Source organism: Hippocampus guttulatus, chromosome 16, assembly GCF_054856545.1.
Source record: "Hippocampus guttulatus isolate MCC_2025c chromosome 16, RoL_Hgut_1.0, whole genome shotgun sequence".
Classification (NCBI taxonomy): Eukaryota; Metazoa; Chordata; class Actinopteri; order Syngnathiformes; family Syngnathidae; genus Hippocampus; species Hippocampus guttulatus.
Window position 1 is genome coordinate 3,508,659 of NC_141276.1, and position 27,096 is coordinate 3,535,754.

General features: G+C 43.3%; 2 protein-coding genes across 6 annotated transcripts; one reads left to right on the forward strand and one right to left on the reverse strand.

Moving 5' to 3' along the window:
• Window positions 1-1,171: 1,171 nt before the first annotated feature.
• On the forward strand, window positions 1,172-20,750 carry usp7 (ubiquitin specific peptidase 7 (herpes virus-associated)). 5 transcript variants are annotated; one of them, XM_086132488.1, is made up of 31 exons: window positions 1,172-1,739; window positions 6,240-6,344; window positions 6,455-6,653; window positions 7,215-7,353; window positions 7,482-7,570; window positions 7,689-7,797; window positions 7,976-8,106; window positions 9,771-9,825; window positions 9,910-9,990; window positions 10,225-10,315; window positions 10,821-10,903; window positions 11,331-11,440; window positions 11,525-11,702; window positions 12,139-12,283; window positions 12,399-12,529; window positions 13,810-13,944; window positions 14,498-14,599; window positions 14,677-14,782; window positions 15,208-15,300; window positions 15,376-15,443; window positions 15,625-15,725; window positions 15,812-15,965; window positions 16,173-16,240; window positions 16,527-16,635; window positions 17,332-17,409; window positions 17,482-17,582; window positions 17,700-17,799; window positions 18,257-18,376; window positions 18,456-18,527; window positions 18,640-18,730; window positions 19,032-20,750. In XM_086132488.1, exons 1-31 carry the CDS (start codon window positions 1,655-1,657, stop codon window positions 19,136-19,138), a joined length of 3,336 nt encoding a protein of 1,111 aa, XP_085988614.1. In that variant the 5' UTR covers window positions 1,172-1,654; the 3' UTR covers window positions 19,139-20,750. The 5 variants fall into 5 exon arrangements, with proteins under 5 accessions (XP_085988614.1, XP_085988612.1, XP_085988613.1 ...); XM_086132486.1 differs by having other exon boundaries at window positions 1,499-1,739; window positions 16,533-16,635; XM_086132487.1 differs by having other exon boundaries at window positions 1,499-1,739; window positions 11,525-11,681.
• A 540-nt stretch (window positions 20,751-21,290) lies between these two features.
• On the reverse strand, window positions 21,291-25,307 carry LOC147192521 (lipopolysaccharide-induced tumor necrosis factor-alpha factor homolog). The gene is made up of 5 exons (XM_086134036.1): window positions 25,148-25,307; window positions 22,846-22,892; window positions 22,681-22,758; window positions 22,358-22,511; window positions 21,291-21,812 (listed from the first exon to the last, which is right to left on the reverse strand). The coding sequence occupies exons 2-5, from the start codon at window positions 22,886-22,888 to the stop codon at window positions 21,695-21,697; spliced, it is 393 nt and encodes a 130-aa protein (XP_085990162.1). The 5' UTR covers window positions 22,889-22,892; window positions 25,148-25,307; the 3' UTR covers window positions 21,291-21,694.
• Between the last annotated feature and the right edge of the window lie 1,789 nt (window positions 25,308-27,096).

Below are 27,096 nucleotides of genomic sequence, written 5' to 3' on the forward strand. Positions count from 1 at the left end.
TTGTACCTAAATAAATATAAATAAATTTATTTAATATTAAATGTTAAAAGTTCAATTTCTTCCTGTTTTTCATATTATTACGCTAGTTTTCCCTTTAGAAGAGCATCATGTTTTTCAACAATTTGGTTTGTTTTTATTTACGTTACTTCAAAAGTTAATTACAACTAAGTTTAATGAAGGCAGTGATGATCTTTTAAGTACCACTAGAGTGAGCCCGCGTATCACTAGTGGTACCCATACAACACTTCGAGAGTCCCATATTTCTTTCAAAAATATTTCTTCCAGTTTTTCCATTATGCTCATTTTTTCCCAATTTGATAGAGACTCACGTATTGAAACTTTTTTTTCGTTTCAACTACCCAAAATGAAATGAAAATGCTAATTATTTTATACTGGCTGTGAAAGGGTTAATGAAGGGGATTGAATGACTATTTGGGGTTTATTAGTGTACAGTACGCTTTTATTTTAATTACAATTATCACAACAGGTTATAATTTTTAAAATGGTGGTACAGGTAAATGAAAAACACGACGAAGCGAATATTAAACAGCGCGTATTTCAACGTATTTGTCTTTTTCGATGTAGCAGACGGTCAGCTGCAAATGTGCCTCTTTTAATCTGTCGTATTTATTTAAATTTAGCGAAAGATGGCACGCATATGATGAGTATTTCGCATGCCGGGTAAAGGTGGAAGTGAACCTTGGCGGGGCTTGGCCACTGTTTAGATCTCCATGCGGATGTGACATTTCATGCAAGATAGCGGCCGCCATTTTGACTTCCCACATTGAGCCTCGTACAAACCAACGGGAGGAGCGTGTCGAGGGCCAACGCCGCTCAAGTCACAACGATTGCATGATCAGGCACATTCCTCTTGGGGAACGGCACTTGTTTGACGGGAATGCGACGGCTTGCCGCTTTTTGTCAGTAGGGACGCTTTCGTGGGGAATTTGTTTGGATCGGGGCCGCGGCAACTCTCGTCTCCGCGAACTTCCAAATTAACGTCAGTCCAAGCTATTTCTATTTGCAACCTGGTTTGAATGGATAGCTTTCTCCTCCGCTCTTCCCCAGACGAGGGACACACGGAGGAGCACACGGACTGGGGATATCGCAGGCAAAGTTATTGAATGTGTGGCTACCGCAAGAGCTTTTGTTTTCATTGTTGTATCTTTAGCGTTTATTGGCTACCTTGTGTCAGGTAGCTAAGCTAGCTGTAAACCGGCTATTTGTTCCACCAGGTGCGGGTCGTGTTTTTGCTCCACACTTCCCGGTGGAAAGCCGGAATAATTTAGCTCCTTTCAGTGGGCCTCCCTCCTCGGAGCCCCGACCCGTACTGCCAGCCGCCGCCGCCAGACAGCTACTCGCATCCACCAAAGGCGCCGAAATTGGGCGAATAGCGAGCAAATACGTCCGCGTTTCTCTACCCGCTCCCCCACCGACCTCCCCTCCTCACTCCCCGGCGCTGACAGCGGACAAGGCCGAGGTCGCAGCAGAGCAGGCCCGGCCGCCGAGGCTCGAGCGGTCCACCCCATCTCCGCATCTTACCACACCTCATCAGCAGTCCAGAAACTGGTTCGCATCTGAACCGGACTCTGACGACGTTGACGGCAGCCGAGAGAGCAGGGAGCCCCGCATCGCAACGACAAAAGCTGCCAACATGAACCACCACCACCACCACACGCAGCAGCAGCAGAAAGCCGGCGAACAGCAGCTGAGTGAACCCGAGGATATGGAAATGGAAGGTTAGTGATTGCACTTGGAAGCGTTTGTCACACAATAGACGCCTTTGCGCGAAGTGTGCACGAAGTTGCACCCATGCGAGAGGGGTTGAACTTAACAGTAAACACGAGGGCCCGGAGTGAACCGGCTGCGTTTGTGCTGATTGCGCGTCCGTTGCAGCATACTTGCGTGGAGTTGACCTCGTTTTCCATTTTAAGCTTGTTAAGTTTGTGCGTGCCCGCATCCTCGTTATGCTTGAGGACTCCACAGAATACCATCCAAGCCAGGCTGTTAAAAGTCTTACAAAACATTCATTCACGTGCCGAGAAAGAACACGCCCGGTTTAATTTACCGCTGATAGTGATCCGGGAGACGGAAATATAGAGCGCTGATGCGCAGTTTCAATGTTTGTAAACAGTGGGCTCGTTAGTGTAATAATTAACATGGAAATTGCTGGATAAAACATTCACTGGGAGCTACGGGTGCGTTGAATTTTGACAGTTTCTGGCACCTGCATTTTTTGGTCAAGAGATCGCGAATCAATTTTTACGTGGCCGTGGCATGAAATGTTACACTCGTAAAGCTGTTTGTTCAACTAAACCTTGTTATGGCAGCCTCTCGCTGATGTTTGCGTTAGCATCGTGTTTGGTGAGGTGAGTTCACAAGCGGGGCCTGTAGAAACTCGGTGTGGGCCCTCCAAACACCAAAAGGAGTAGAATTGCATTGTTGCCAATTTACAACGTTGTCGTCTTCTGATAAAGACCTCGTGTGCTAAGTCGGTAAAACGTACGTATGCCGGTAGCAAGGCAGCTAATTTCAAAGCTATGCAATCAACCTCAAGGCCCACTTGGATTCGTACGTTCACTGTCTAGCACGTTAGTTAGCTTCACGCGCTAACCCTGACGGAGGGGGTGTGTGGCGTTCTAAAATGGTGGCCTGTTTTGCAAGCTTCTTCTTGAGAAGGACACCCGTTTAAAACTTTATTTTAGCACCTCGCATGTTTTTTTCCGTGTATATGTCCTGTAGTTTTGGGCGAAATTTGTCTTTTGTTGTTGATCGCAGGCTGTTACTTGGTACTTGCCACAGCGGCTAATGGTGGCCTTCAAGAGACTGGACGGTGGCTAAGTGTTTGCTAAAGAGCTAAGTGGCTAACGCAGATGCGTCAGTCCCGGTTTGCCAAATTGTCAATGGTTTAAATTGTGGCGTGAGTGCGATTAGGATAAGAAGTATTTAGAAAGACAGTTATACGTTTCTCCAAATGATAGTAAATGGTGCTGTGGTGGCTGTGTGTTTAGTTACTGTTGCCGCCGCAGTCGGGCCAAGTCCGCACTGGGGCAGCGCGGGGATTTGCTGCTTCATTGTATGGCAGACCAAACAGCATGGAGCTCGCCATTTTTAATCATCTCTGTTTTTGTTAGACCACTCTGTACTCGGGGCAGATTTGCCGGTAACGTTGCAGCAATACCCATAACACAACAGCGCGTAGACCATTTCAAAACCATTTACCCCCCCCTAGATGATTATTTTGGATCGAGTACGAGACTGCGAGCCCTCAGCATCACTGCGTCACTTATCCCTATTGATTTGGTTTTCTGGTTGAACACACTGCCAAGCGTTCTACACCAGCACGCAAGCCTACTCGTTTTAATAGTCACTTTAAGTTAGTGAATAACCCCGAGGTACTCAGACTTTTAAATTGTTGCATTTGATGCTTTTCATGTGAAGCAGGTCTCCCCAAAGCCTATTTATCATTTTACCATGTTCACTACCTAGGTTTGCAGTTTATTTTGTACTATAATTGACAAACGCCGTGTCAGTCGGATGATAGTTTAATCATAAACATAAAATCCTGTTGAGAGGGAAGAAATTTCATCTGTATGTTTTACATACAGTACATTTGACAATAAAGTTTATCCAATAAGTGTTGCATCAAATTCTACTACGTAGTTTAGGATTGTCACCTATAACTGTTAGCGTAGAGTCAAAACCTATATATCAATTTGCATGATTTCATAGTGACCAATCTAAAGTGTCATGATTTACTCTCTTTGATGCACTGTTAATGGTTTTTGGGGGTACAAGGATTTAACGATATATATTTTGATGTGGAGTTGAAATCGCCTCTTAAAAATATTTGGCAATGACCCCCCTCTGCTCCCCACTCAACCCAGCCGCAAATGCTGCTCATTGTTTTCACAGCACAATATGCTGTGATTTGTATTCTTTGTATTTTAATTATGGATAATAAAGTAGAAAACTTTTCAACATTGTATTTTCAAAGCTACGTATGAGTTCCTAGAAACACACAAAATGTCGACAATTTCTTTTTGTCTTGCAACTGCGATACCGCGTTTCATTCTGTTTTTAACGAACATACTAAGTGAGACGTCTTACATCAAGTCATTTGAGATCTTTCAGAAAATCTTACTCAGTGAATGGGAAAATATATTGACAGTTAAATGTAAATTTGTGTAATGTACCACACGAAAACAAGAACACTTGTTTATATCTCAACTGGAGAGATGGAGAAGACTGATACCTCTTGTTTCTTGACGTTTGAAGGGAGCAGACAAACACGGATGCGTATTAATGGTTTTAATGGCAGACAGGCAAACAGTTTTTGTCTCCTGACAACCTTGTTCGTCAAGTTTTCTAGGGTCAGACTTGACACCAGTGGCAGTGGTAATGAGTTAGATACTGTATTTATCTACGAGAAATTCTGGAAATCATTGAAAATAGACCTAGAACCACTGGTGCGCCTCCAATGAAATCTGTTTGTCATATATGGCGAGTCCCTCAATCTCGTTGCATTAAAACACGTTTTGTTCACACGTAATGCTCCGCGCTGACGCTCCTTTCTTCTCATCGTCGGCTCCTCAATCCATGCATCCATCCAGCCGCAGACTGTCCATCAGCACCGACCTTTTTGCTGAACAAAGCAGGGCTATGAAAATGCTGCCTACTTCAGGCGCAAGACACAAGCGCCCCGGGGATGTCCAGCAATGACAGTCAAATGGCACCGACATTCCTCCCAATCAAGAAATCAGTGCTGGTACACGTGTGCTGCCGAGACGGCGCAAACACCAAGCACACAGCTTTCCATGTTGCACCACCGATGTTTCAATATGATGAAAGGTCTCTGGCATAGTTGAGTTTTCTTAGAATGTATTGTTTTGTAGTTGTTGTGGTTGTAGGAGATTCATCTCCGGCTTTCCAGAACCCCCCCCCCCCCCCGAGTTATCCCAGTTGCCTGAGGGTATTGGGTGGTCCATGACTGGTCCCTCTGTTTTGTTTATTTTTTAGGCTTGTATGAGTCCTGCAGCTCCTTTTCGGATAAGTCAATTTTGCTTTAGTCACGGTCTGTAAATGTGCCGATTCACATGACCTATTGAGGAAACCCTCCCAAGGAAGGGCTTTGTCTTACGTTTGTGAATCCCAAGTTGTAAACAAATGTATTCTCCTGTGGAAATTGCTTCCTAGTTATGAATCCAATGTGCACATCCAGAGTAATTTTTTTTTCTTCTTTTAAATCCCCTACAAAATTTGACTTGTTTTTGCCCTTAGTCTACCTGTCACTAGGCATGGGTTAATCGTTGGTTGTGATGGTATTAGAAAATTATTGTGATATCGGTTTTAAAATTACACCTAAATTAAAAAATGATAATTGAACACAATTTTATTTATAAGTTTTATATACAGTGTGTATATATATATATAGAGAGAGAGAAATGAAGAAACACGCACATGGGCCTTTTTTTTTTTTTTAATACAGTGCAAGACATCTTTATTCATACAGTGCTTTCTCAATAGCTGCAGCTGTGACAAAGCATTTTCCAGAACATTTAACATAAAATAACAAATATAATACAATAGAACAGATCATAAATAGATAATAAGACAATTGGAAAACAACCACATCGTAACTCCTAAGTAGGCAATTCTGGGGACATGGCACTTGTTTTTTCTTTTGTGTTGTTAATAACAGTAGGCTGTTTTATAGTTGTTTGATGAATTTGAAGTATTGTCATTTTCAAAGGTGGGCATTCCGTCAGTGCTGACGGAAGGCTCATCAGTCCTTCACTTATGGACACCCGATTTGCTGCTGAATGGCGGGATAATTCAAAAAACTAACGGACTAAGCGTTGTCCGAAGTGGGTTTTTGTACATTAATTGGAGCAAAAAGGCATCTTTTCAGTGTATCCTCTGGGTCCCCCCAACCCATCCTCATCAGTTATGTGCTGAGAAGGGGGAAAAAAAGTTAATAGGAGCCAGTAAACTTCAGAGGTGGCTCATTTACTCAACTCTGCAAGCAGCCAATCATATGTGCTCTGCTTCAAAAGAAGAAAAGAAGAGCTCATTACAGGTGACGGCTATTATTAGCGGGTATCGAAACCATAACTTTTTAGAACCACGTCAAATCGGTAGTAGGCACATGCTTGGCTGTCATTCAGAATTATGGTATCGTCTCGCTCTCTCTCTCTTTCTGTCTCTTTATCTTTTTTCTTTCGTCCTTTTATTTCCAGCTGGGGACACTGACGACCCTCCAAGAATTCCGGCCAACCCAGTTATCAATGGTAACATGGCCATGGCAGATGGACACAACAACACAGAGGAAGACATGGAGGATGGTGAGGAGGGTGTGCATTGACACAAAATGTTGACGTTATCATTCTCGCTGCCTTTTCAGTGCGAACTCGAGACCTTCTCTTCCTTCATTTCTCCCTTTCACTCACCCCAGACACCAGTTGGCGGTCAGAAGCAACCTTTAGGTTTGTGGTGGAGCGCTTCAGTCGCCTCAGCGAGTCAGTTCTCAGCCCGTCCTGCTTTGTGCGCAACCTCCCATGGAAGATCATGGTGATGCCGCGCTTCTACGCCGACCGGCCACACCAGAAGAGTGTGGGCTTCTTCTTGCAGTGTAATGCAGAATCGGACTCCACGTAAGTGTATTCTCTTGAAATCAGGACTTTGTTAAGCTTCATACCACACAAGCGCACGCTGAATACAATTACAAAGTGGCATGTATTTATCCTGCACTATTCATGGAAAATGGTCACTAGGGGTTTGATAAGATAAGTACAGCAAGATGAAGAAAAATGTACACGGTAACAAATGCATGCTATTGCACATTAAGCTAAATTAATCAGCAAGCGGTAAAATACACAGAACCAGTACACATTAATTAAATTTATTTTTCCCTTTGTGCTTCTAATGCAGGATGTATGTTAGAGGTAGTACCGGTAGCTTGTTATCTTAGGACAATTAAAGGTAAAAATATTTGAAGGATATGTCTATTGTATACTATCAGGTCTTGCTTATCTATTTATCCCTATTTTCACAAATTCATGTTTGCTTACAGTAAGTGTGCTGTGTTTCTGCCAGTGTTTAATTTAGAAATGATCTGACATTGTTGACACCGACTCTCATCGTAACCAAACTGTTCTATAATGTGTGAAGAAAGCCTTTAGATAACAATGTCACCGAACCGTTTTTATCTTCAGGTCATGGTCATGCCATGCACAGGCAATGCTAAAAATTATCAACTACAAAGATGATGAGAAGTCGTTCAGTCGCAGGATTGGTCACCTGTTCTTCCACAAAGAGAACGATTGGGGCTTTTCCAACTTCATGTCCTGGAGCGTAAGTATACGTACATACTGAGATTCTAAACGGGACACCTTTTTTTTATTTTGCTTTTCACTTAGTTAGTCTTTTGTTTTAACCTTGGTGCTCTTGATATGAACTGAATGCCTTGCATTGTTTTGCAGGATGTCACCGACCCAGAGAAGGGCTTTATTGATGACGACAAAGTCACATTTGAGGTGTACGTCCAGGCAGATGCTCCGCACGGGGTGGCGTATGTAGCTTTTAATACTCTTTGGCTCATGGCTGTCTAAGCCTGGCTTTTTCAGCAGCACTGTGCCTATGAAGGCTTGCTGCAATCAGACAGTAACATTTGTTCTGTATGTGACTAGCTGGGACTCAAAGAAACACACAGGTTATGTTGGACTTAAAAACCAAGGCGCAACCTGCTACATGAACAGCCTACTTCAGACACTCTTCTTCACCAATCAACTACGTCGGGTGAGATATTTCATGTTTTCCCCACATCTCTGATAGTTGAACCCCCCCCCCCCCCCCCAAACACTTTTTCAATTCTCAACAGTTTTGTCAAAAAAGTTATTCTCAAAATGGTCACGGTGGGGGGGGGGGGGGGGGGGGGGAAGAGTCATTCTAATGTATGTCAATCCAATCATTGCAGGCAGTGTACATGATGCCAACAGAGGGAGACGACTCATCCAAGAGTGTTCCTCTGGCATTGCAGAGGGTTTTCTATGAGCTGCAACACAGCGACAAGCCTGTAGGCACCAAGAAACTCACAAAGTCCTTCGGGTAACTTGTTTAAACCTTTTTTTTGTTGTTGTTGATTATTTAGGTTAGATTTAGAACTCTAAATCAGCATTTTACAAGAAACTGAGACCAAGATCATCGATGGTCGGACTCAGGCCTGGGGTCCCTGTTTCCTCGTCATGGGTGCGTTCGGAAATATTCTGAGCACGCAGTGCTTCACTCTGACCAATCATAAAGTCAGAGCATTGTTTGTTTGTTCCATTATTCAGAGTGCTCAAAAAAAAAAAAAAAAAAAAAAAGAGTTCCGGAGCCCAGTGCGTCAGACATTACAGATGGAAACAGTTCTAGCATGAGCTGCTCATTGGTTTTATAACCGGCAGGGCTGCAGTTTGACTAGAAGCAACTGTGGCTAAAGCCAAACTGGCAAGGTTTTTATATGGGCCACCCCTGTTTATAACCTCGGCTGTGTTCAGAAATTAATGGGAAGGGAGCGTGCTCTGCCTCTCAGAATACACACACCCTCAAGAGTGGGGTCAGGGCATGAGTGAATTTCTGAATGCAGCACCCCCTGTTGACGGCAGTAAGCAAGTTATTTTGCATCTAACGTTGGAAACGTTTTTCTGTTCAGTTCAAAATGCCTTACCTTAACGAGAATCCTGCGTCGCATCGTGGCCAAAGCTTGAGTCTTTGTCGTCTATTGTCCCCATTTGGCGTTGTGCATCTTTGTTGTGGCATCATGAAGCTGCATGCTAAACTGACCATCGGTCACACATTTGTCTTTGAATGAATCACTCATGAAAAGTTAGGGAAAGCTGTACTTTGTTTTGCAGGTTGGCTGTTGCTTTTGGTGCATTAATGCTCCCTACACGGCCAGTGGAAGCGATGCACCAAAAGTGTTGCTAGCTTACCAAAAGAAAGTCCCAACTTGACTGAGTTCCAGTCCGTGGTCTAATTGGAAGATATACAAGTCACCCCTGAGCAAACGTTGCAGGACCAGCCAAACTATGAAACAAGTGTGACTTGTAGTCCAAAAAAAGTGCTAACGAAAGTCATTTTATTTGTATACTGTACTTGTCATTAGTAAGATGCAGTGGAACATCTGTCTATGCAATGATTTAATATTACACATTGCTTGAATGTCTTATTGATTTAGTGTGTTGCCTCAGTATGTCACAATGTATCTTTCTTGAGTGACATGCTTCACTCTGTTCTCGGAGAAACCTGGCTAACCTGATACTTTAGCCAAACATTACCATTACTCAGAGTCAGCTTTCTTTCTTTCGTTTTTTTTCCTTTCTTTTTCTTTTTAAATTTACAACTGCCCAAACGAGCGTCAGTAATCATATAGTTTTTAAAGTACAATATCATGGGGGATCTTGTGGCCACCAGCTTGAGAAACCCTGTACTGCTCCATTGACCTCTGCCATTCCTGATGTACTTTCCTGCCGTAGTGATCTCATGTGAAATTTTGCCACATGTTAGTGAACGGACCTTTTACAACTGTGTCTGTCAGGTGGTAAGTTACGATAGCAAAAACAATAATACTACTCGGCATTATGGAAATGTTGTTCTCAAAGCGGGTACTCAAGGTGTGCATCTCTTGGAGTGTGTTATTGTTCAGATGAATGAACTGTGGTGCCTCAAACCAGAGAAAAATCTGTCGCCATCTGTAGCTATCCTAAAAGATCTTTCTTTGTTTTTTGCAGATGGGAAACTCTCGATAGTTTCATGCAACATGATGTTCAGGAACTCTGCAGGGTGGTGAGTTCTCGCAAAACAACTGCGTTAATAAAGACGGTCTGTGTACATGTTATTGCTGGAAACGAAAATTATTTTGTATTTCAGCTCCTTGACAATGTGGAGAACAAAATGAAGGGCACATGTGTTGAGGGAACCATCCCGAAACTCTTCAGGGGAAAGATGGTGGTATGTTTTCTCCTCGCATCCTTTTCTTTGACAGTTGTCATGACTGAACTTCAGTAGTTGTTCAACAATTTTGGCCGTTGGCATGAGAATATGGTCTATTTGGCACGCTAATTACAGTAGATGCTCAATATGCATGGAAATAGATATTTAAGACATATGAAGTCCTGTATTTGCAGTTAATTTGGGCATATAGGCCATTGTGGTTTTGATAAGTGTGTTTGTGTGTCTCTTCAGTCATACATCCAGTGCAAGCATGTGGACTACCGATCAGAGCGAATAGAGGATTACTATGACATCCAGCTTAGTATAAAAGGAAAGAACAACAGTGAGTATATGAGCAGAACAACCCCTGCGCTTTTCTTATCCCGTAGAAGAGTGTTTCTGGCATTATGTACAGGGTGACCCAAAAAGATGCGTACCCATGAAAACTTCAATTGTGAGTTTGATTAAAAAGCTATTTATTTCAAATTACCACCACACATTATTCAGTTTATGGAAGACCATTCACCAGAGTCCATAGGTTCACCTTTCACGTCCTGCAACAGAAAAGACATTCGTTAAAAAATGGATTTTTTATCGAATAAAATATGGGTACGCATCTTTTTGGGTCACCCTGTACCAAGATGTCGGGGCTTTATCAGTCCTATTTGTTATTCCTAAATTAAATAGAAAACAAATTGTGACTCCGTTGAGTAGTGTGTAGGGCAAGAACCTGTATGTGCATATAAACATCACATAATCATGGTCAGTCTGCGTTGATTAAGTCCTTATAGTATATTGTATCATGAATGGTTTGATATTTCATCTTACAAATACTCTCCTTTCTCCAGTTTTTGAGTCATTTAAGGATTACGTTGCAACTGAACAGTTGGATGGAGACAACAAATATGATGCCGGAGAGCATGGCCTGCAGGTAAGGTTTAATTGTCACTTGGTTACCGTCATTTATTCCCAAGCATGCCCTTTGCAAATAAATTCAACCGCGCAATCTTTCAGCACAGTGTTTCCCAACCTATACTGCATCACCAAAAAAAAAATTTTTTTTAAGCATATACAAGTAAATGATGTAACTTTTCTTTAGTAGGTGAACATTTCCGTGGTCTGCCCGTCTTCATACTTTGATGGCATTGATTATTTGTAGTTAAAATATTTTTCAGACCTATTCAGTGAAATTGGATTCATTTCCTGTATTACGATCTCTCACAGCACACCGGGTTGCTGCCCAGTGGTTGGGAATCGCTGCTCTAGCCTAATACGAGTATCCCGCCACCTGAGATGCAAGCATTCAAGTCAAAATTCAAGATGCAATGTTCTCTCTTGCTTGCTTGTTTGGTCTGTAGGAAGCTGAAAAAGGAGTGAAGTTTCTCACTTTCCCACCAATCCTTCACCTGCAACTGATGAGGTTCATGTATGATCCGCAGACTGACCAAAACATCAAAATTAATGACAGGTACGGTAGTTAGAAGAGCTTTGTTGGGGTTTTTTTTTTTTTTTTTTTTTTTGTACGTGATAATCATCCTCTTGTCTTCCACAGGTTTGAGTTTCCAGATCAGTTACCTCTGGATGAGTTCCTTCAGAAGCCAGACTCCAAGGACCCGGCCAACTACATCCTGCACGCTGTGCTTGTGCACAGCGGGGACAACCATGGCGGTCACTACGTCGTCTATCTTAACCCGAAAGGAGACGGCAAAGTGAGTGTCAAGGAACCAATAGTGAGAACATTTTTTTTATACATTTCACCCAAAATTCTGTGCTTTTGTATTTGTGTGTGGATTGTTTGTGGCTGATGTATCTGTCAAGCTGTGTTGTTTGATCATGAAGCTCCACTATTTGAGATTCAGTTGGGGATGCTCATCTGTTTGGCCACGAAGAATATATTTTATCAATGAGCTTTATAGACTAGCGTTCGATGTATGCCTCTTAGATGTCCATCTTTGGAACCAACTCATTCAAAAGCAGCATTGCTTTATACTTCTCTTGTCTTGTCACCAGGCACAATGTAAGTGGCAGAACATCAGCCACAGCATGACTTGGAACAAAGTTTGACAACATTGAGTCACTTAACATACGTTAATGGTTGTCTCAAGTGTTCTGCGCTGCTCTCTTCTCCCCTCCCACCCTCCCTGCCTTTTGTTTGTTCTTCTGCAGTGGTGCAAGTTTGACGACGACGTGGTATCACGCTGCACCAAGGAGGAGGCCATTGAGCACAACTATGGTGGGCACGATGACGACCTCTCTGTTCGCCACTGTACCAACGCCTACATGTTGGTCTACATACGGGAGTCCAAGCTGAGTACGTAACACGGGGTTTATGGAATGCGGACGTCTCCCATGGCCATTTTGGAAGGCTACACGGGGGAGAGAAAGTAACGGGCTCAGCGAACACCCACTTTTTCTCTTCATCCCAGGTGAGGTGCTCCTCCCCATGACTGACGTGGACATACCCCAGCAGCTCGTGGAGCGTCTGCAGGAGGAAAAGAGGGTGGAGGCACAGAAGAGGAAGGAGCGTCAAGAGGCTCACCTATACATGCAAGTTCAGGTGGGAAATTAGAAGTGTTCACATGATTGATGATTGATGCTTTTTTTTTTTTAATGTAATGGTGGCATGGGGATTGACCAAATCCATCATAGTCATCATTTAACGGGGAGGTCAAATCAAACATTTTCTTTACCATATGTGGCCCCATTCATCTCAAACATGGCATTCTGTTTAATATTATGTTTGTGCAATATGAATTAAGCATCAAAGTCTCCCTGTTTTTATCCACATTCGAGCTGCTTGCAGATGGATTTGAATGAGTTGTTTACGTTGAACATTTGTTTTAAGTCGCGCGTTTCCCAAACCCTATGATGTGCTATTGCATAAAAGGGTATTATTCTTATTGGTAGCTATATTTGTGTTGTGAAATACTGATGCTGAGTTTTTAAGTTGTTAGAAATCGAGAGAAACAGTGGTGTGATTTTGTTGGATGGATAACCAGTCTTATCTGCAACATCCCGTCATGGCCTTACGGATAATGTTTTGGTACGCAGGCTTACAAATATGTCAATGTATTGTATTGTATTGTATTGTATGTATTGTGTGAGAGTTCTGTACATATTTTTAGCATTGTGTAATGTGGCAAGACATAGCTGTAAAATAATCTGTACATATTTGCAAATAACACAAAGCTGAGGATACTGCGGTCCCAGTATTTTGTATGTTGTGGAAGAAATCTTTTTCCTTATGAAGTGATGAGCTTTGTAGTGGGCGCCTCTCTGGAGAGGAAACTGCTATCGCCATAAAATCCGTAATACTTGGGTGACACTCCTATTTTCAGAGGTTGTAAGAATAAGTAGACGGGTGACGTTTTTTGTAGACAATATATTATGTATGTGTGTGTGGGGGGGGGGGGTTCCATGCACTTTTCGCAATTCATGGGCCGGCACAGCTTTAATCCCCGCAAATAGCAGATGTTGATTGTAAAGCCTTTTGAAAGCGATCAGTTTGGCTCAAATGTCAAATGAATGTCATTGCAGCGGTTTTGCAATTTTGCCAATCTGGATATTCAAACCGAAAGTAGCATCTGACTTGGCATTCGTGTGGCGATATAGTTGTAAAAGCATTGCCGTCTGCACGACACGTGAACTGATAGTAAAACAAAAAAACTTTCACCCTGCCATATTGTGGCATTGTGTTCTGACACTGCTATGCAGAAAGTTCTTCATTTTATATCTGCTTTGTATTTGCCGTTGTGGTTTGTTGTTCCACGTTCAGTGATTCAAAATTGCAAGCGTCGATGGATGAAACGTAACGCAGTTAATCGATATCCCCCGCAGATGGTGACAGAGGACCAGTTCTGTGGTCATCAGGGTAATGACATGTATGATGAGGAGAAGGTGAAGTACACAGTCTTCAAAGTCCTGAAGAGCTCCACGCTGCAAGAGTTTGTCCAGAACCTCTCCCAGACCATGGTGAGGAAAAAATACGCATGTTGAGCCTTTGCAATTTTTATCACTCTCTCCTATTGCGTTGCTGCTGCTTTCACGTCTTGAATTTTATATCCATGGTCACGGTCCATTGTTGGGATTTTAAACCTTGTCAATTTCCCCTCCGTTCATGTTGCCCTACAGAAATGCATGTATACCTAAATGCACAAAAATGTCAATGGAATGTTTTGGTGTATTGAGAAAATGAGAGAGTGCCGTCAAACATCAAATGGACCTTTAACCTGTTTGTTGATAACTTCACTTATCTGCTATACATTAGATCAGCAAATAAAGCATCTTTTATTGATGTCCGGAGGGGAAATGTCAGCGTGGACTTTCAGAGCACGATTCGAGCAAATTGTCCTCATTCACAGAGTGAAAGGAAGACATGCCGCCGTCAGACGTCTGAACAATACAAGGCAGCAGTTAACTGCACAAAGACGCCACTGTTTAGTCAGCAGTGTAATCTGTTTACATGACACCTGCAGTCATTATGATTTTCCAATTGCACTGCGAACATAAACTGGTGTGCTTGAAGGGTTTCCCACAGGAGCAAATGAGGCTGTGGCCCATGCAAGCCCGTAGCAACGGAACTAAGCGGCCCGCTATGCTCGACTACGAGGCTGACTGCAACAAGTCGGTGAGTGATTGAAAAGGGCCCTCTTGATTATTGATTGCGGCTTGTTATTTACTTTGATTTTGATTTCCCCCCCTCAGATGATTGGCTTGAGTGATAACGAGAATCCATGGACAATATTTCTGGAGACGGTAGATCCTGAACTGGCAGCCAGTGGTGCCACACTACCCAAATTTGACAAAGATCGTAAGTACCGAAATGCAGTCCTCATCCGACTCAGTCTCACGCTTTTGACATTATCACATTAGCGTTCAATTTGGATAGAACTGTTAAGTGCGAGATGCAAAAGACCAGAAGTATGAATTCCTCCTTGGGATGTCAACATTCTAGAAATGCGTTGTTTATTTCCTCAGTAGTCTTCCAATGCAAAATGAGTCAGACCAAGCTTGGGTCCCAAGTCCTCATTTTGTGACGCACTCACTTTAGAGAATGTATGTTGAGCATCTGATCTGAACCGATGGTACTGTCAGATTACCTTTTAATTAACAACAATAGGCATTCAATTTTGATGATTGCTTTTAACTTGAGCTCCGAGATGGAAATAAAATCTCATTTAAATTTGGAATGCAGTTGTTTGTTTTGTGAATTTCTCGTTTCTCTTATCTTTTCAGGTGATGTCATGTTGTTCCTGAAGATGTATGACCCAAAAACAAGAAGCTTAAATTATTGTGGACATATCTACACGCCTATATCCTGCAAAATAAGTCAGTAGCAGCCTCATCCAGAAGACGTCTATAAAAGGGTGCCATATTTATTTCTTCTCTTCCGTGTGTTACCAGGAGACCTGCTACCAGTCATGTGTGAGCGAGCAGGCTTTCAGCAGGAAACGAGCCTTATCCTCTATGAGGTGATCTATTTCTGTTGCTCGCACTTGTTGGCACGTTCCACGCTTTCTCACTTTGCTACTTTGGTGCACGCTGCCTTTGTACATTTATAGCATTGAATTTTCTCACCTACACAGCATGGTCAACACCTCAATTTTGCCATTCCAAAGCACTACGTGTCCCACAATCCCTTGTTCGTTACAGGAAGTTAAGCCCAATCTAACAGAGCGGATTCAGGACTACGATGTCTCTCTGGACAAGGCCCTGGATGAACTCATGGATGGGGACATCATTGTCTTCCAGAAGTAAGCAACGTGTGATCAGTTTTTGGTTTTCTACACCAAACCAACAAAGCCACGAATCGTGCCGTCATTTTCCTTCGATGATTCAGGGACGACCCCGAGAACGACAGCAGTGAGCTACCGACGGCCAAGGAATATTTCCGGGACCTCTACTACCGAGTGGATGTCATCTTTTGTGACAAGACCATCCACAATGACCCGGGCTTTGTGGTCACGCTCTCCAACCGCATGAACTATTTTCAGGTATACCTCTGCTAAAGGAGAGGGAGCGAGACAACACCTGGAAATTTTTGGTTGACTTCAATTCGACTGCCGTGGTGCAGTGAGGCAGAATTACAACAATGGTCTTCTCACTGCTATTGTCAAAGTGACATAAAAGACTGAGTTTAGACGAAAGGAGATGAAGTGTTCCCCGCTCGTAGTAACATGGTCATTTTGTTTTGGTGTCAGGTGGCGAAGACGGTAGCCCAAAGGTTGAACACAGATCCCATGCTGCTGCAGTTCTTTAAGTCACAGGGGTAGGAGGCTCGTCTCTCTCTCTCTCGCGCACACAATCATAGAGGCCTGCATGTGCTGTCATTGACACGGTTGACTTTGATGACATGCCGTCGAAATGTTGCATAACCTGTCCCCCCCCACCTTATTTTGTTGTTTCCCCTCTTCCTCCCACCTCTTCTGCCTCCCTGCATGTTTTCTCCCCACTTGGATCTTCTTCCCTCCCTTCCTCCCTCCCTCGGCCTCTGCCTCCTTTCCACCCTCTCCCTTTTCTCCATCCTCCCCCCTGCCTGGTGGTGTGGTGGCCAGGTACAGGGACGGTCCAGGGAATCCTCTCAGACACAACTATGAGGGAACGCTGCGGGACCTGCTGCAATTCTTTAAGCCTCGGCAGCCCAAGAAACTCTACTATCAGCAGGTGTGACCTCTTACTGCTTTTGTTGATCATGCTCTTCCTTAGTCCAGGTGCGCATTGTGTTGTAAAGTGTTCCGTAGGCCGCAGGTGCTCGCAGACCAGATTTGAAGCTGAAAAAAACAAGTTTCAAATGCAACACTTCCAGCTGCTCTCGTTCGTCTCAATCGAAGATTCTTTGTGCTTTATTTGTGCCAGAATTACACATCATTTTTTTTTTCAAGCACTCTTCAGCAGGGTTCCAATTTAAGTTAATATGCATAGCCATGTTTTTAAAAATAACTCATTTGAAGTTTCAGGTAAATGGGAAAAAGAAATAAATATTAAACAAACAATACAAATTCAGACATGACAGATATGAACTAATAACCTAAATGGCTTTGACGCCCTATTCCATCACTGTTTTTTGGTTTAGAGTACAGTAACGCTCCCTCCGTCGCATGGGTTACGCTTCAGTCATGATTTTTATTTATTTATTTTTTGCCCTAGATAGGTGCAACTTTTCAATTCAAAGGTGCCAACTGTTGTTCACACACAACCACACCACTTGTCATAAATTAAGATCAAAAGGGAGATTTTTATCATGGCCAGAGGAGCAAAATGTGTCAAATTGACAGAATGTAAAACTCAACATACAATAGTCATGAATGTTGTGGTTTCTCCCCCCCCCCCCCCCCCCCCCCCCCGCACACACACATGCAGTTGAAAATGAAGATCACCGACTTTGAGAACAGGCGGAGTTTTAAATCCATATGGCTCAACAGCCAGTTCAGAGAGGAGGTAAGAACGCACACACAAACACCCCTCCCGATGTGTTGATGTAGACGGTACACCCCTCCCTGCTCTCTGCAGGAGATCACCCTCTACCCTGACAAACACGGTTGCGTGCGCGACCTGTTGGATGAATGTAAAAAGGCCGTGGAGCTCTCTGAAAAGGGTTCTGAGAAGCTCAGGTATTTCGCCCTCACTAGTGTGTGGCCCCTTTTTTTTTTCTTGTCTGGGCCCTGTTTTGTATGATGATGGTGTGCGGGGCATTAATCCACCCTCCGTCTATCCTCCCTCCCCCGCAGGCTGTTAGAGATAGTAAGCTATAAAATCATCGGGGTTCACCAGGAAGACGAGCTACTAGAATGTTTATCTCCGGCTGCTAGTCGCACCTTCAGAATAGAGGTAATGTATGAGCACCTGTCTGTCTAGGCTTTCTTTACTTTTTTTCTTGTGCATATTGACCACTCCTACGTTGTTACTTTCTTCAGCGTGCTCTAAATGTTTGTATGTCTATGACCCGCTGCATGTTGAACACACTCCCAATGCAATTACTTAGATCTATTCAACCGTTTTAGTGTTACTTGTCCCGTAGGTTTAAACTTATTAAAACAAAAATTTAAACTCAAGCTTAAAATGTACAGAAAATATGGTAGCGCGTCTACATGTACATTCCTTTAGGAGGCGTGGCCTGGTTGGGCTAGCGTGGGATGCCATGAAATTTTTTTGGGAGTGTCTGGGCGTGAGCTGTGTGAAGGGCTTTCACCTTGATTCACGCTTCTGAAATGACACATTTGCCAAAGTTACAATTGTCTGGTGATCACCATGGCTGCTCTCACTCTCGTTGGTCTTGGTCGTCCAGGAGATTCCTGTGGACCAGGTCGATCTGGACAAGGACAGCGAGCTGCTCATCCCTGTCGCTCATTTCCATAAGGAAGTCTTCGGCACGTTTGGGATCCCATTCTTGCTCAAAATCCGACAGGTTTGAGTCTGCGTTATTTTGCCTTGTGAGCGCGCGGGCGCCATTGTCCATTTCTCAATTGTGTCTCCCCTCCCGACAGGGTGAGTCTTTTCGGGAGGTGATGAGGAGGATCCAGACAATGTTGGAGATCCAAGAGAAAGAATTTGAAAAGGTACATCTCACTTGGGGCTACTCGACTATCTGACAAGTGTTCTTCTCCAGTACGCGTGCTATGCTTTTGGGCAGTTATATGTGACGTGCTTCTTGTGTTCTCCTTGCTGCAGTTCAAGTTTGCCATCGTGATGATGGGCAGACAACAGTACATCACTGAAGACAAGTATGAGGTCAACTTGAAGGACTTTGAACCACAGCCAGGTATTTACTCATGGCGGGCACACTTCTAAAAGCCAAGTAGGTCATTTCCAGACGATAACATTCCTGAGCCCGATGTCCATTCACACATTTCAAGCAATTATAAATTCTATCATACGGTTGGGCCTTTTTTTTCCCGTCCTTAATAGCTGTTTGTGGAAAACAGTTTTAAGTCAAACTTCAAATTTACTGTAGCCATCGAAAAGACACCCCCCACTCCTCCAAACGAAAATGCTGCTGACACTGTACCGTATGCGTGCATGTGTGTATAATGTGTGATGTGTGTCCCTCTGCCGCATCGCAGGAAACATGTCACACCCGCGTCCCTGGCTGGGCTTGGATCATTTCAACAAAGCTCCAAAGAGAGGTCGCTACACCTACCTGGAGAAAGCAATCAAAATCCACAACTAAAGCAGCCCGTCCTTCCTCTTTTTCCTCCTCTTCCTCCCCGCCTACTTCACACCATAACTGACTGTAACCAACCTCACGTGTGTGCGCGTGTGGAAGTGTGCGCTTGATTGTGCGTGTGAGAATGTGGGCGCTCGTACGGTGTGCTCATCACTTTCAGCCCCCCACGTGGACACAAGCGAGCTCTGCACTGGCTCTTGTCTTCAGCCCATCTTGCTGCAGCTGATGGATTCTCCTTCAACTCAACCAACTGCAACTTTGGTTTTTTTTGTTTTGTTTTGTTTTTTGCCACTCCCTTAATTACATTTTTTTTCCTCTCTCTCCGGCTTCTCTTAACTGTTTACTGCCTGTGGTGTTGCCAGGAAGTGGCAGAAATTATTTGGATTTTAATATGTGGGGAAGTGTGACACAAGATAAAATATTACACTATAATGTATATATCTATATAAAAATACATAAAAGCTCTAGACTTTTCCCTGCTCTGCCTCAATTTTTTTTTATTTTTTTTTTGGTGGGTCGATTTTAAATGAAGACTTGCTGCTGTGAGGAGAGTTGAGTAGAAGTACATTTGCGAGGACTAACTGGCAGGGAGGATGAAAAAAATTCTCCACAACAAACCAGCTGGGAGCTGTTGGTATCCATCTTTTTACGCTGCCCGAGTGTGCTTCTTACATTTTCTGCTCTCGCCCTTTTAGCGCAACAATTAATTAAGTATTTCCACATTTACGCACAGTTGTCTCACTTAGTTTTGTTGGGAGGCTATTTTTTTTCTGCAGAACTTGTATTATGATATAGTAATAAGAATCCACTGCAAATGTTTAAAGAAAAAAAATAATAAAACGGCGTTAAAAATGAGGAGGATATTTGTCTGTATTTCATCTTGCACGCTGGCACTTAACGTCAGAGAGCTCAGGACCGGAAAATGTTTTGTCAGGTTGGATTTTTGAGTGACGCGGTCTCTGAGTTTCTCCAGTTTGATAGTTGGCCGCTTTCTCAGTCATTCCTCCCATGGAGCACCAAAGCAGTTCTGTCTTCATCCTTCCATCCCTTTCACATCTGCTCTGTCCCCCCCTGGTGGTTGAGAGCAGTAAGCCCACTGTGCTTGTGTGGTAGGGAGCAGCAGACTTGTAGAGCTGGCACATTTGAGGATTGTGTAAAGGACAAAAACCAGCATTGTAAGAAACACTTAAATCCCCAATGATTTTTTTTTAAGCACAGATGGAATGCGCCTCAGTGCTTAGTGTGGCTCTGTAAAGACAATTAAGAATTGTATATTTAAAAATACGAACATGTAAAATTGAAAGACACTCGCCTATGTTGTGGGGTACGGAAGGAGCCAGTTGTTCATATTTCTTGTGTGTAGTTTTTTTTTAACCCCTTTGCGTTCCTGATGTAACATTTGACAATTCTATTCTGTTACATTTGCATTTGTTTTCCAGACTAACTGCATCTGTTTTGTCTCGTCTCAAAGTGCAGTACAAAGATGACCGACAGAATCTCGTCTTTTTTTTTTTCCAATTGAAAATCCTCAGTGTAGCAGCAGTGTACGACAACTATTCCTGTATATTGACTTTTTGCTGGAAAATGTATGTTGAATAAAATTTTCTACAAAATACTGCTTGCTCTGCTGCTTGTCGATACCAAGTGCTTGGCCACGGTGACTCGACCTCTGATGAACACCACTCATTCTCAAAAATGCATCCCTTATTGAGGCCCATAATACATTTGAATTAAGTAAGACCACTCATCAAATTGCCAACGCACTTAAGCCACTAAATGTTTATTTCATACAAGTATGTGTAAGCTATAAATAAACTAATTGCATTTCAGGCAAATAAAATGCCTGTGTGAATGTGGAGGGGGGGGGCTGTAATTTATGGCACACTGGCAGACGTTTTATTTGACAAATACGGGTCCAAAATAATTAGCGATAGTGCAGCGGAGTCGTCTTACTGTGGGATTTATGTAACATTTTTATATATGTATTAATTTTCCTATTTAAGAGTTTGTTCCATAATTATTTTTCAAAAGGATCCTAGAACACAATATAGAAAATTTCATACTTGCGATGATATATTTGACAACATCCGAAAGATAACAGGTGATAAACCTCAGTTTTACGCAAGAAAAAAAAATGTCGCTTTTGGGGTCAAACTTGGTGCTGCCCATGACATCTTTTATCAGTTTTAATTCCTTCACAAAGAAAGACATACACTCATTCAATCGCTGCCTCTGTTGCATTGTGGCACAAACACAACAATTTCCACTTTTCAATTTGACATGATTGATCCCTTCAAACACTTAATATGCTTAAATGGTATGTACAATCCTTCATTTGAACTATGTATATGATAATCAATGGTGTCCGAGCTAAACAATCGAGGAGACTTTGTTGCTGTAAACAGGAGGAAGAAGTGCATGGGGAGGGGATGAATGCGATTGCACCATTGTTTAAGATGGAAAAACCATGCCAGCTCAATGGGGGGCTTATTTTGACCAGTGTGTGTGTGTGTGTGTGTGTGTGTGTGTGTATATATATATATGTGTGTCGGGTGGGGCTCAGTCACAGCATTTCCTCTTCTCCACATGCAGCAGTCTATTGCAACGGGGGCACGTGTGGTGCGCATCCTTGAATCTTTTGAAGAATAGGGGAAGCAGGCAGCAGCACAGCACCAACCTGCGCACACACACACGCACACACACACACACACAGGCAGATATGCATTGGTTGGCGCCCGAGGAAAAACAACTAATCAGCCACAGCAGGTGTGACAGTTGAGGTGTCAATCATTTCCCGCTAACCTCTGACCTTGGTCTCTGGGAGATATGCTGAAACTACACCGGAATATCCACCTCCGTAAAATTTAAAAAATGCAAACAAGGATGTAATTGATTTTTAATTAATTGCTGGTAAATACTTGAGGCACAGCTGCTAGTTTATGACATGAGGCCTATTTTCCCTCCACAAATCATTAATTTGTCTCAAGTACGGATGGTTGTTCGTTTATTTGTGCCCTTCCATTGGCTGGCAACCAGTTCCAGGTGTACCCCCGCCTACTGCCCAAAGATAGGCTCGAGCACGCCCGCCACCCTTGAGAGAATAAGCGGATTAGAAAATGGATGGATGGATAATATATTCTTGTTTGCTAATAATCTGATATATTTTAAGGTCACACATGGTCCACTCGGTATTTGTGTGTTGTGTGTTCAGCTGTCGCTCACCCGAGGCAGAAAAAGAGGAGAGTCATCAGCCAGGCATATTTCCCCGGTTTGTAAGAGACGTTGGTCATGACTTGCTGCTGGCAGGAGGGGCACGTGGTCATGCCAGAATGAAAACCCAGCGCTGTGTTGTAACTGGTCACGGTTGTTTTGCTCACTGATGGAAAGGACAACGGCGTAGAAGGATTAATGAATGAGAGGCAACCAAACATTAAAACGAGAAAACTTTTTAGAGCCGCCACTGTATGTAGGTATGTCTGTATGTATGTATTAATTGACAATTACATTCTCTGTAAATGATTGTGTATGTGACAGCGTGTGTTTACCTGGTACGACGGGTGTGATGGTCTCTGTGGTCACAAGGCGGAATGGAGTATGTAGATTATAGTTTGCAGGTGGGTCAACTAAAGCAGAAAAGAAAACAGCACATTGATGAAAAATGAGAAGATGACAATTGGAGACGACAACGATGATGTTGATGCTGAGCATACCGGGAATAGTGAAGGGAGGGGGATGTTTTACATCTGTTGCCATGGTGCTACGAGAGAAAAGAAGAGAATAAGATCGTCTGCAACTTCCATGCTTTGTAAGTTTGTTACGTTGGATTCGTTTTGTTTTCATGACTTTGTTTTGGATTTAGTTTTCTGTGTTTTATCAATACACTTCTTCAAGTTCACCCTGCTCCTCCCTCCTGCCTGCTTTTTGGGGTCCACCACCATCACGCAAACGTGACAGACACGGCTCATCTCGGCTAACTGGTTGCTCCCTTACTCTTCGCCTCTTACCAGAAGCAAGCGACATGAGGTACATTATTGTGGTGAGATTCCATGACACGCAAGAGATGAAAGGACGGGCTTTGACGGGATGCATAGGGGCACACAGCCCCCGTGGGGATGCTCTCGTCAGCAGATGATTTAGGCGGCTGCTGATAATGACGAAAGGGCTTGTTTGAATTGAATCAAAATCCCCTGCATGAGATCACAGCATGAGATTTGGGGAACCCTGTGAATATACTGAAAATACAATTTTCTAATGGAAGCACTTTTCAACCTCTTTTTGATACACTGAAAATAAAAACTGAACTTAAACGTTCACAACTAGCCACGCTGCTGTGTTGAAAAAATGTAGATGACTTGTAAAAGAAAAAGTTCATGATCAAGTCAGTCTGCATTCTGTGGTCACGACAACAAGAGTCACAACCCTCCACCCGCGTCACTTCAGCAGTCGCAGGCATCGCACCTCAGCCAAAGGTGTGGCATCTGTGCTGGTCGAACAAGACAGAAGGAGGAATGTTCATAATCCTCTGACTTCTTTTAATCAGCTCACAAATGAGCAGGCAGCCATGGGTAGTTGCCGAATTAAGAATGTCTTCACGGCAAAAGATGGGCTTATAATATAAGCCAAAAAAGTCCATCTATGCATCCATTTTCCGATCCGCTTATCCTCACAAGGGTCGCGGGGCGTGCCGGAGCCTATCCCAGCTTTCTTCGGGCAATAGGCGGGATACACCCTGAACTGGTTGTCAGTCAATCGCAGGGCTCACATAGACGAACAACCATTCGCGCTCACACTCACGCCTAGGGACAATTTAGAGTGTTCCATTAACCTGCCATGCATGTTTTTGGAATGTGGGAGGAAACCGGAGTACCCGGAGAAAACCCACACAGGCACAGAGAGAACATGCAAACTCCACACAGGAAGGCCTGAGGGGGAATCGAACCCTGGACTTCTGTGACCGAGTCAGCCACCACTTTAATGTCACAAATGGAAAATGCCATTTTCTGGTGACCCCATCAGACATGCGACCATAGAATTAGAACGTACTGTATCTGTTTTTGAGTATGAGAATTCCCTTAAAATTGCATTATTATTTGGTTGAACAACAATAAGAATTAAATAAAAACACAATTTCCGTACACGGTAAAAGAAAATGCCACTTTTATTTTCTTTTAAGATGGCGCCCCCTGAGTGGCTGCCTATCCAGCAGCACAAATAAAGTTGATCTTATCTTCACACCAAATCCATTGTTCTGTTTTAACAGTACACCTATGCTAACTAATCCACTGAATAAGTCAACTGATGTTTTGCAATTCAGAACATCCTCGCTGCTGCACTGCAGAATATATTCAGTCTGCTGTATTACGAGAATGCCTCCATTCTTTGGCAAGGTGACCACAACTACTGTGTTGCTGTGCTGCCTTAAAGTTTTGCCTGCATCTTCAGAACACAATGAGATTATTTGTATTGCCACTATAACCCAAGAAACTAACCTCCCTAAAAATAAAAATAAAACATGCTCATATTGCATGATCGCATCACCCACAAGGTTCTGATTGGTGCGCCGGATACAAAACGAGAAGTATTCCGTCTGGTAGTTGGCCTGCACAACTGTTTCTCTGCTTTAGCTTCTCATCACAAGTGAAGTCTGAGTTGGATTAGACACCTGACTTTCTCTTTAAAAAGAGAACTATTGAGCATGATCATCCAACATTCTAAGATCTGGATAAAATGAGCTACCTCGCAGTCAAGCGGGAGATTTAAAAGCTTTCCATCCACCGAGAACCAAACCACTTTGGACCTATTGTTAATTTTGTTCACTGGCCAATCTAATTTTGTTTTGCAAATCCGAACATGCCGCAGATGTGCCAGTCTCTTGATTATCAACAAAACAAAATTCAAGCCCTTCAAAGAAAATGGTCAGTTCCCTTTTTTGAACATCTGACAGTATAAATCCTGACCCCCGATTCATGACATATCCATACTCAGAGAACGATCCATCAGTGAGGGTCTCACCCGGTCCAGGCGCTGGTGTCACTGTGCAAAGTTGTGAGCGAGCTCCAGCCACGAACCGCCTCTATCGACAGTCCAGACACAACACCGCTGCCAGGTGGAGCTTTGTCACCTGTACCTCAAAAACATTTGCCTCACCCTCAACACACCCTCAGGCCCCGCCCTCTTCGCCGAAACGATATGCACGAGCCGAGCCGCAAGGCGTAACTAGAAAAGATTTCTACTTTGTTTTTTGGTCTCTGACTGATTATCGAAGGAGTGTGTGTGTATGTGTCAGTCATCGAAAGGACGTCAAACCTGTTCCGCTCCTGCTGAGGTGTGCCGTAAAACACATTGTCGAAACCGCCGGATTTGACGCTCTTTGGGCCCCAAAATGCAACCTCAGGGCCACAGACTAATATTCAATAACACGAGTTGATGTAACATCTGAGAAAACAAACAAGCAAACATTTGTCTCAAGACACTCATGGCAAGCATGTATAAGTACAATTACTCTTTGTGACTGTGCCTAAACCATTTTTCAGGCATCTTTACTATCAATGCTCCGAACAGTCGACTGCAGATCGCGATCGTCCGATTTCCACAAAAAAGTATGTGATCGGCATATTTCGATCAATGCCTTTCACCCCCGTCGATCGGAGCAAACGATCACCTGTCGCTCGTACTGCCGCTCGTACTTTGCAGCCTGCATTTTCTGCACTGTCATTTGGAAATAATATCACAATTTTTGGACAATCACGGGATGAATATTTGGATTTGGGAAAAAAAACCCCCACATCAGGGCCATTTCTTTAATTTCTTTACCTTTCTTACCATCGGCTAATTTAGCATTTGTTTTGTTGAGTCGGTGCACTATGGGAACACGTTTTGATAGTATGTCCAAGAATTTCTCCTCTCAATACAAGCACGATGCAAGTAAATATCCATGCGAAATCTATAGATGGATAAGCAAAAGGAGTGAAAAGGGGCGCTCTAGTCCGATGTTCCCCAGCGGAGCGAAATCGGACAATTTCCTGTGACTCACCTCATGATCTCTCGCAGCACATAAATGGGAATCGCTGGTCGGTTCTGAGAAAGTCTTTTGGAAGTGTGTCGTTTTCCCTAGACGACGCCAAACTATTGATCAACTGAACCTCATTGCGAGACTTCACACAGATTGTTGCCAGAGAAAAGCGGCCACTTTGCTTCGACCCAAGGGCTCAAACCGTGGTCCTCGAGGGCCCCTTCTCCTGCATATTTTAGATCCGCTTATCAGCAAGCATTGCAGGAGCCAGATAACAATCCTGATCAGGTGTGTTGGAGGAGGGAAACATCTAAAACACCTAGATCAGTCTCCTTTGTGAGCTTCAGCTCTTTGGAGACCGCGTTGAAGTGTGCCGCAGGGTTCTTCAAATTTCGTCATGCTTTTCTTCAATATCGCCTGCAACATTGTCAAAATCGCCTACACACTCTGCCATCATCCATCCAATCGGATGTGCCGTCTGAAGTCCCGACGGTGCTTCGCCCGACTTGAAAATATTATAATCCAGGCAGGACCCCACCCACATGTCAATGGGTTCATCATATTTTGGGGCAAGAGAAGGACCACTGAAGCTAATAAAGTGTGTCTTACTTTGTGTATCTTGCAAAATTGATTTGTTACAAATATTATTGTGCACCACATCCCTTCACATAGACTGAACAGTAGTTTTAAATCTAAATATTTGGTTGAGAGTTTTCCTGACTTGTGATTTCCAATACAATAGGGTGTTGGAAATGTACATCACAATAAATGCAAGGGCATTCGTGTTTTTGTAATCATGTCATGGGGTGATTATTGCGATGTGATTTTTAAAGTCATAAAGGCCCCTCTGAAGGAAACTATAACTGTGATGTGGCACGCCATGAAAATGAATTTGCCACCCGTGCCTAAGATAATGACAGCAAGCCGAAATTCAAAGGCATAAAATAAA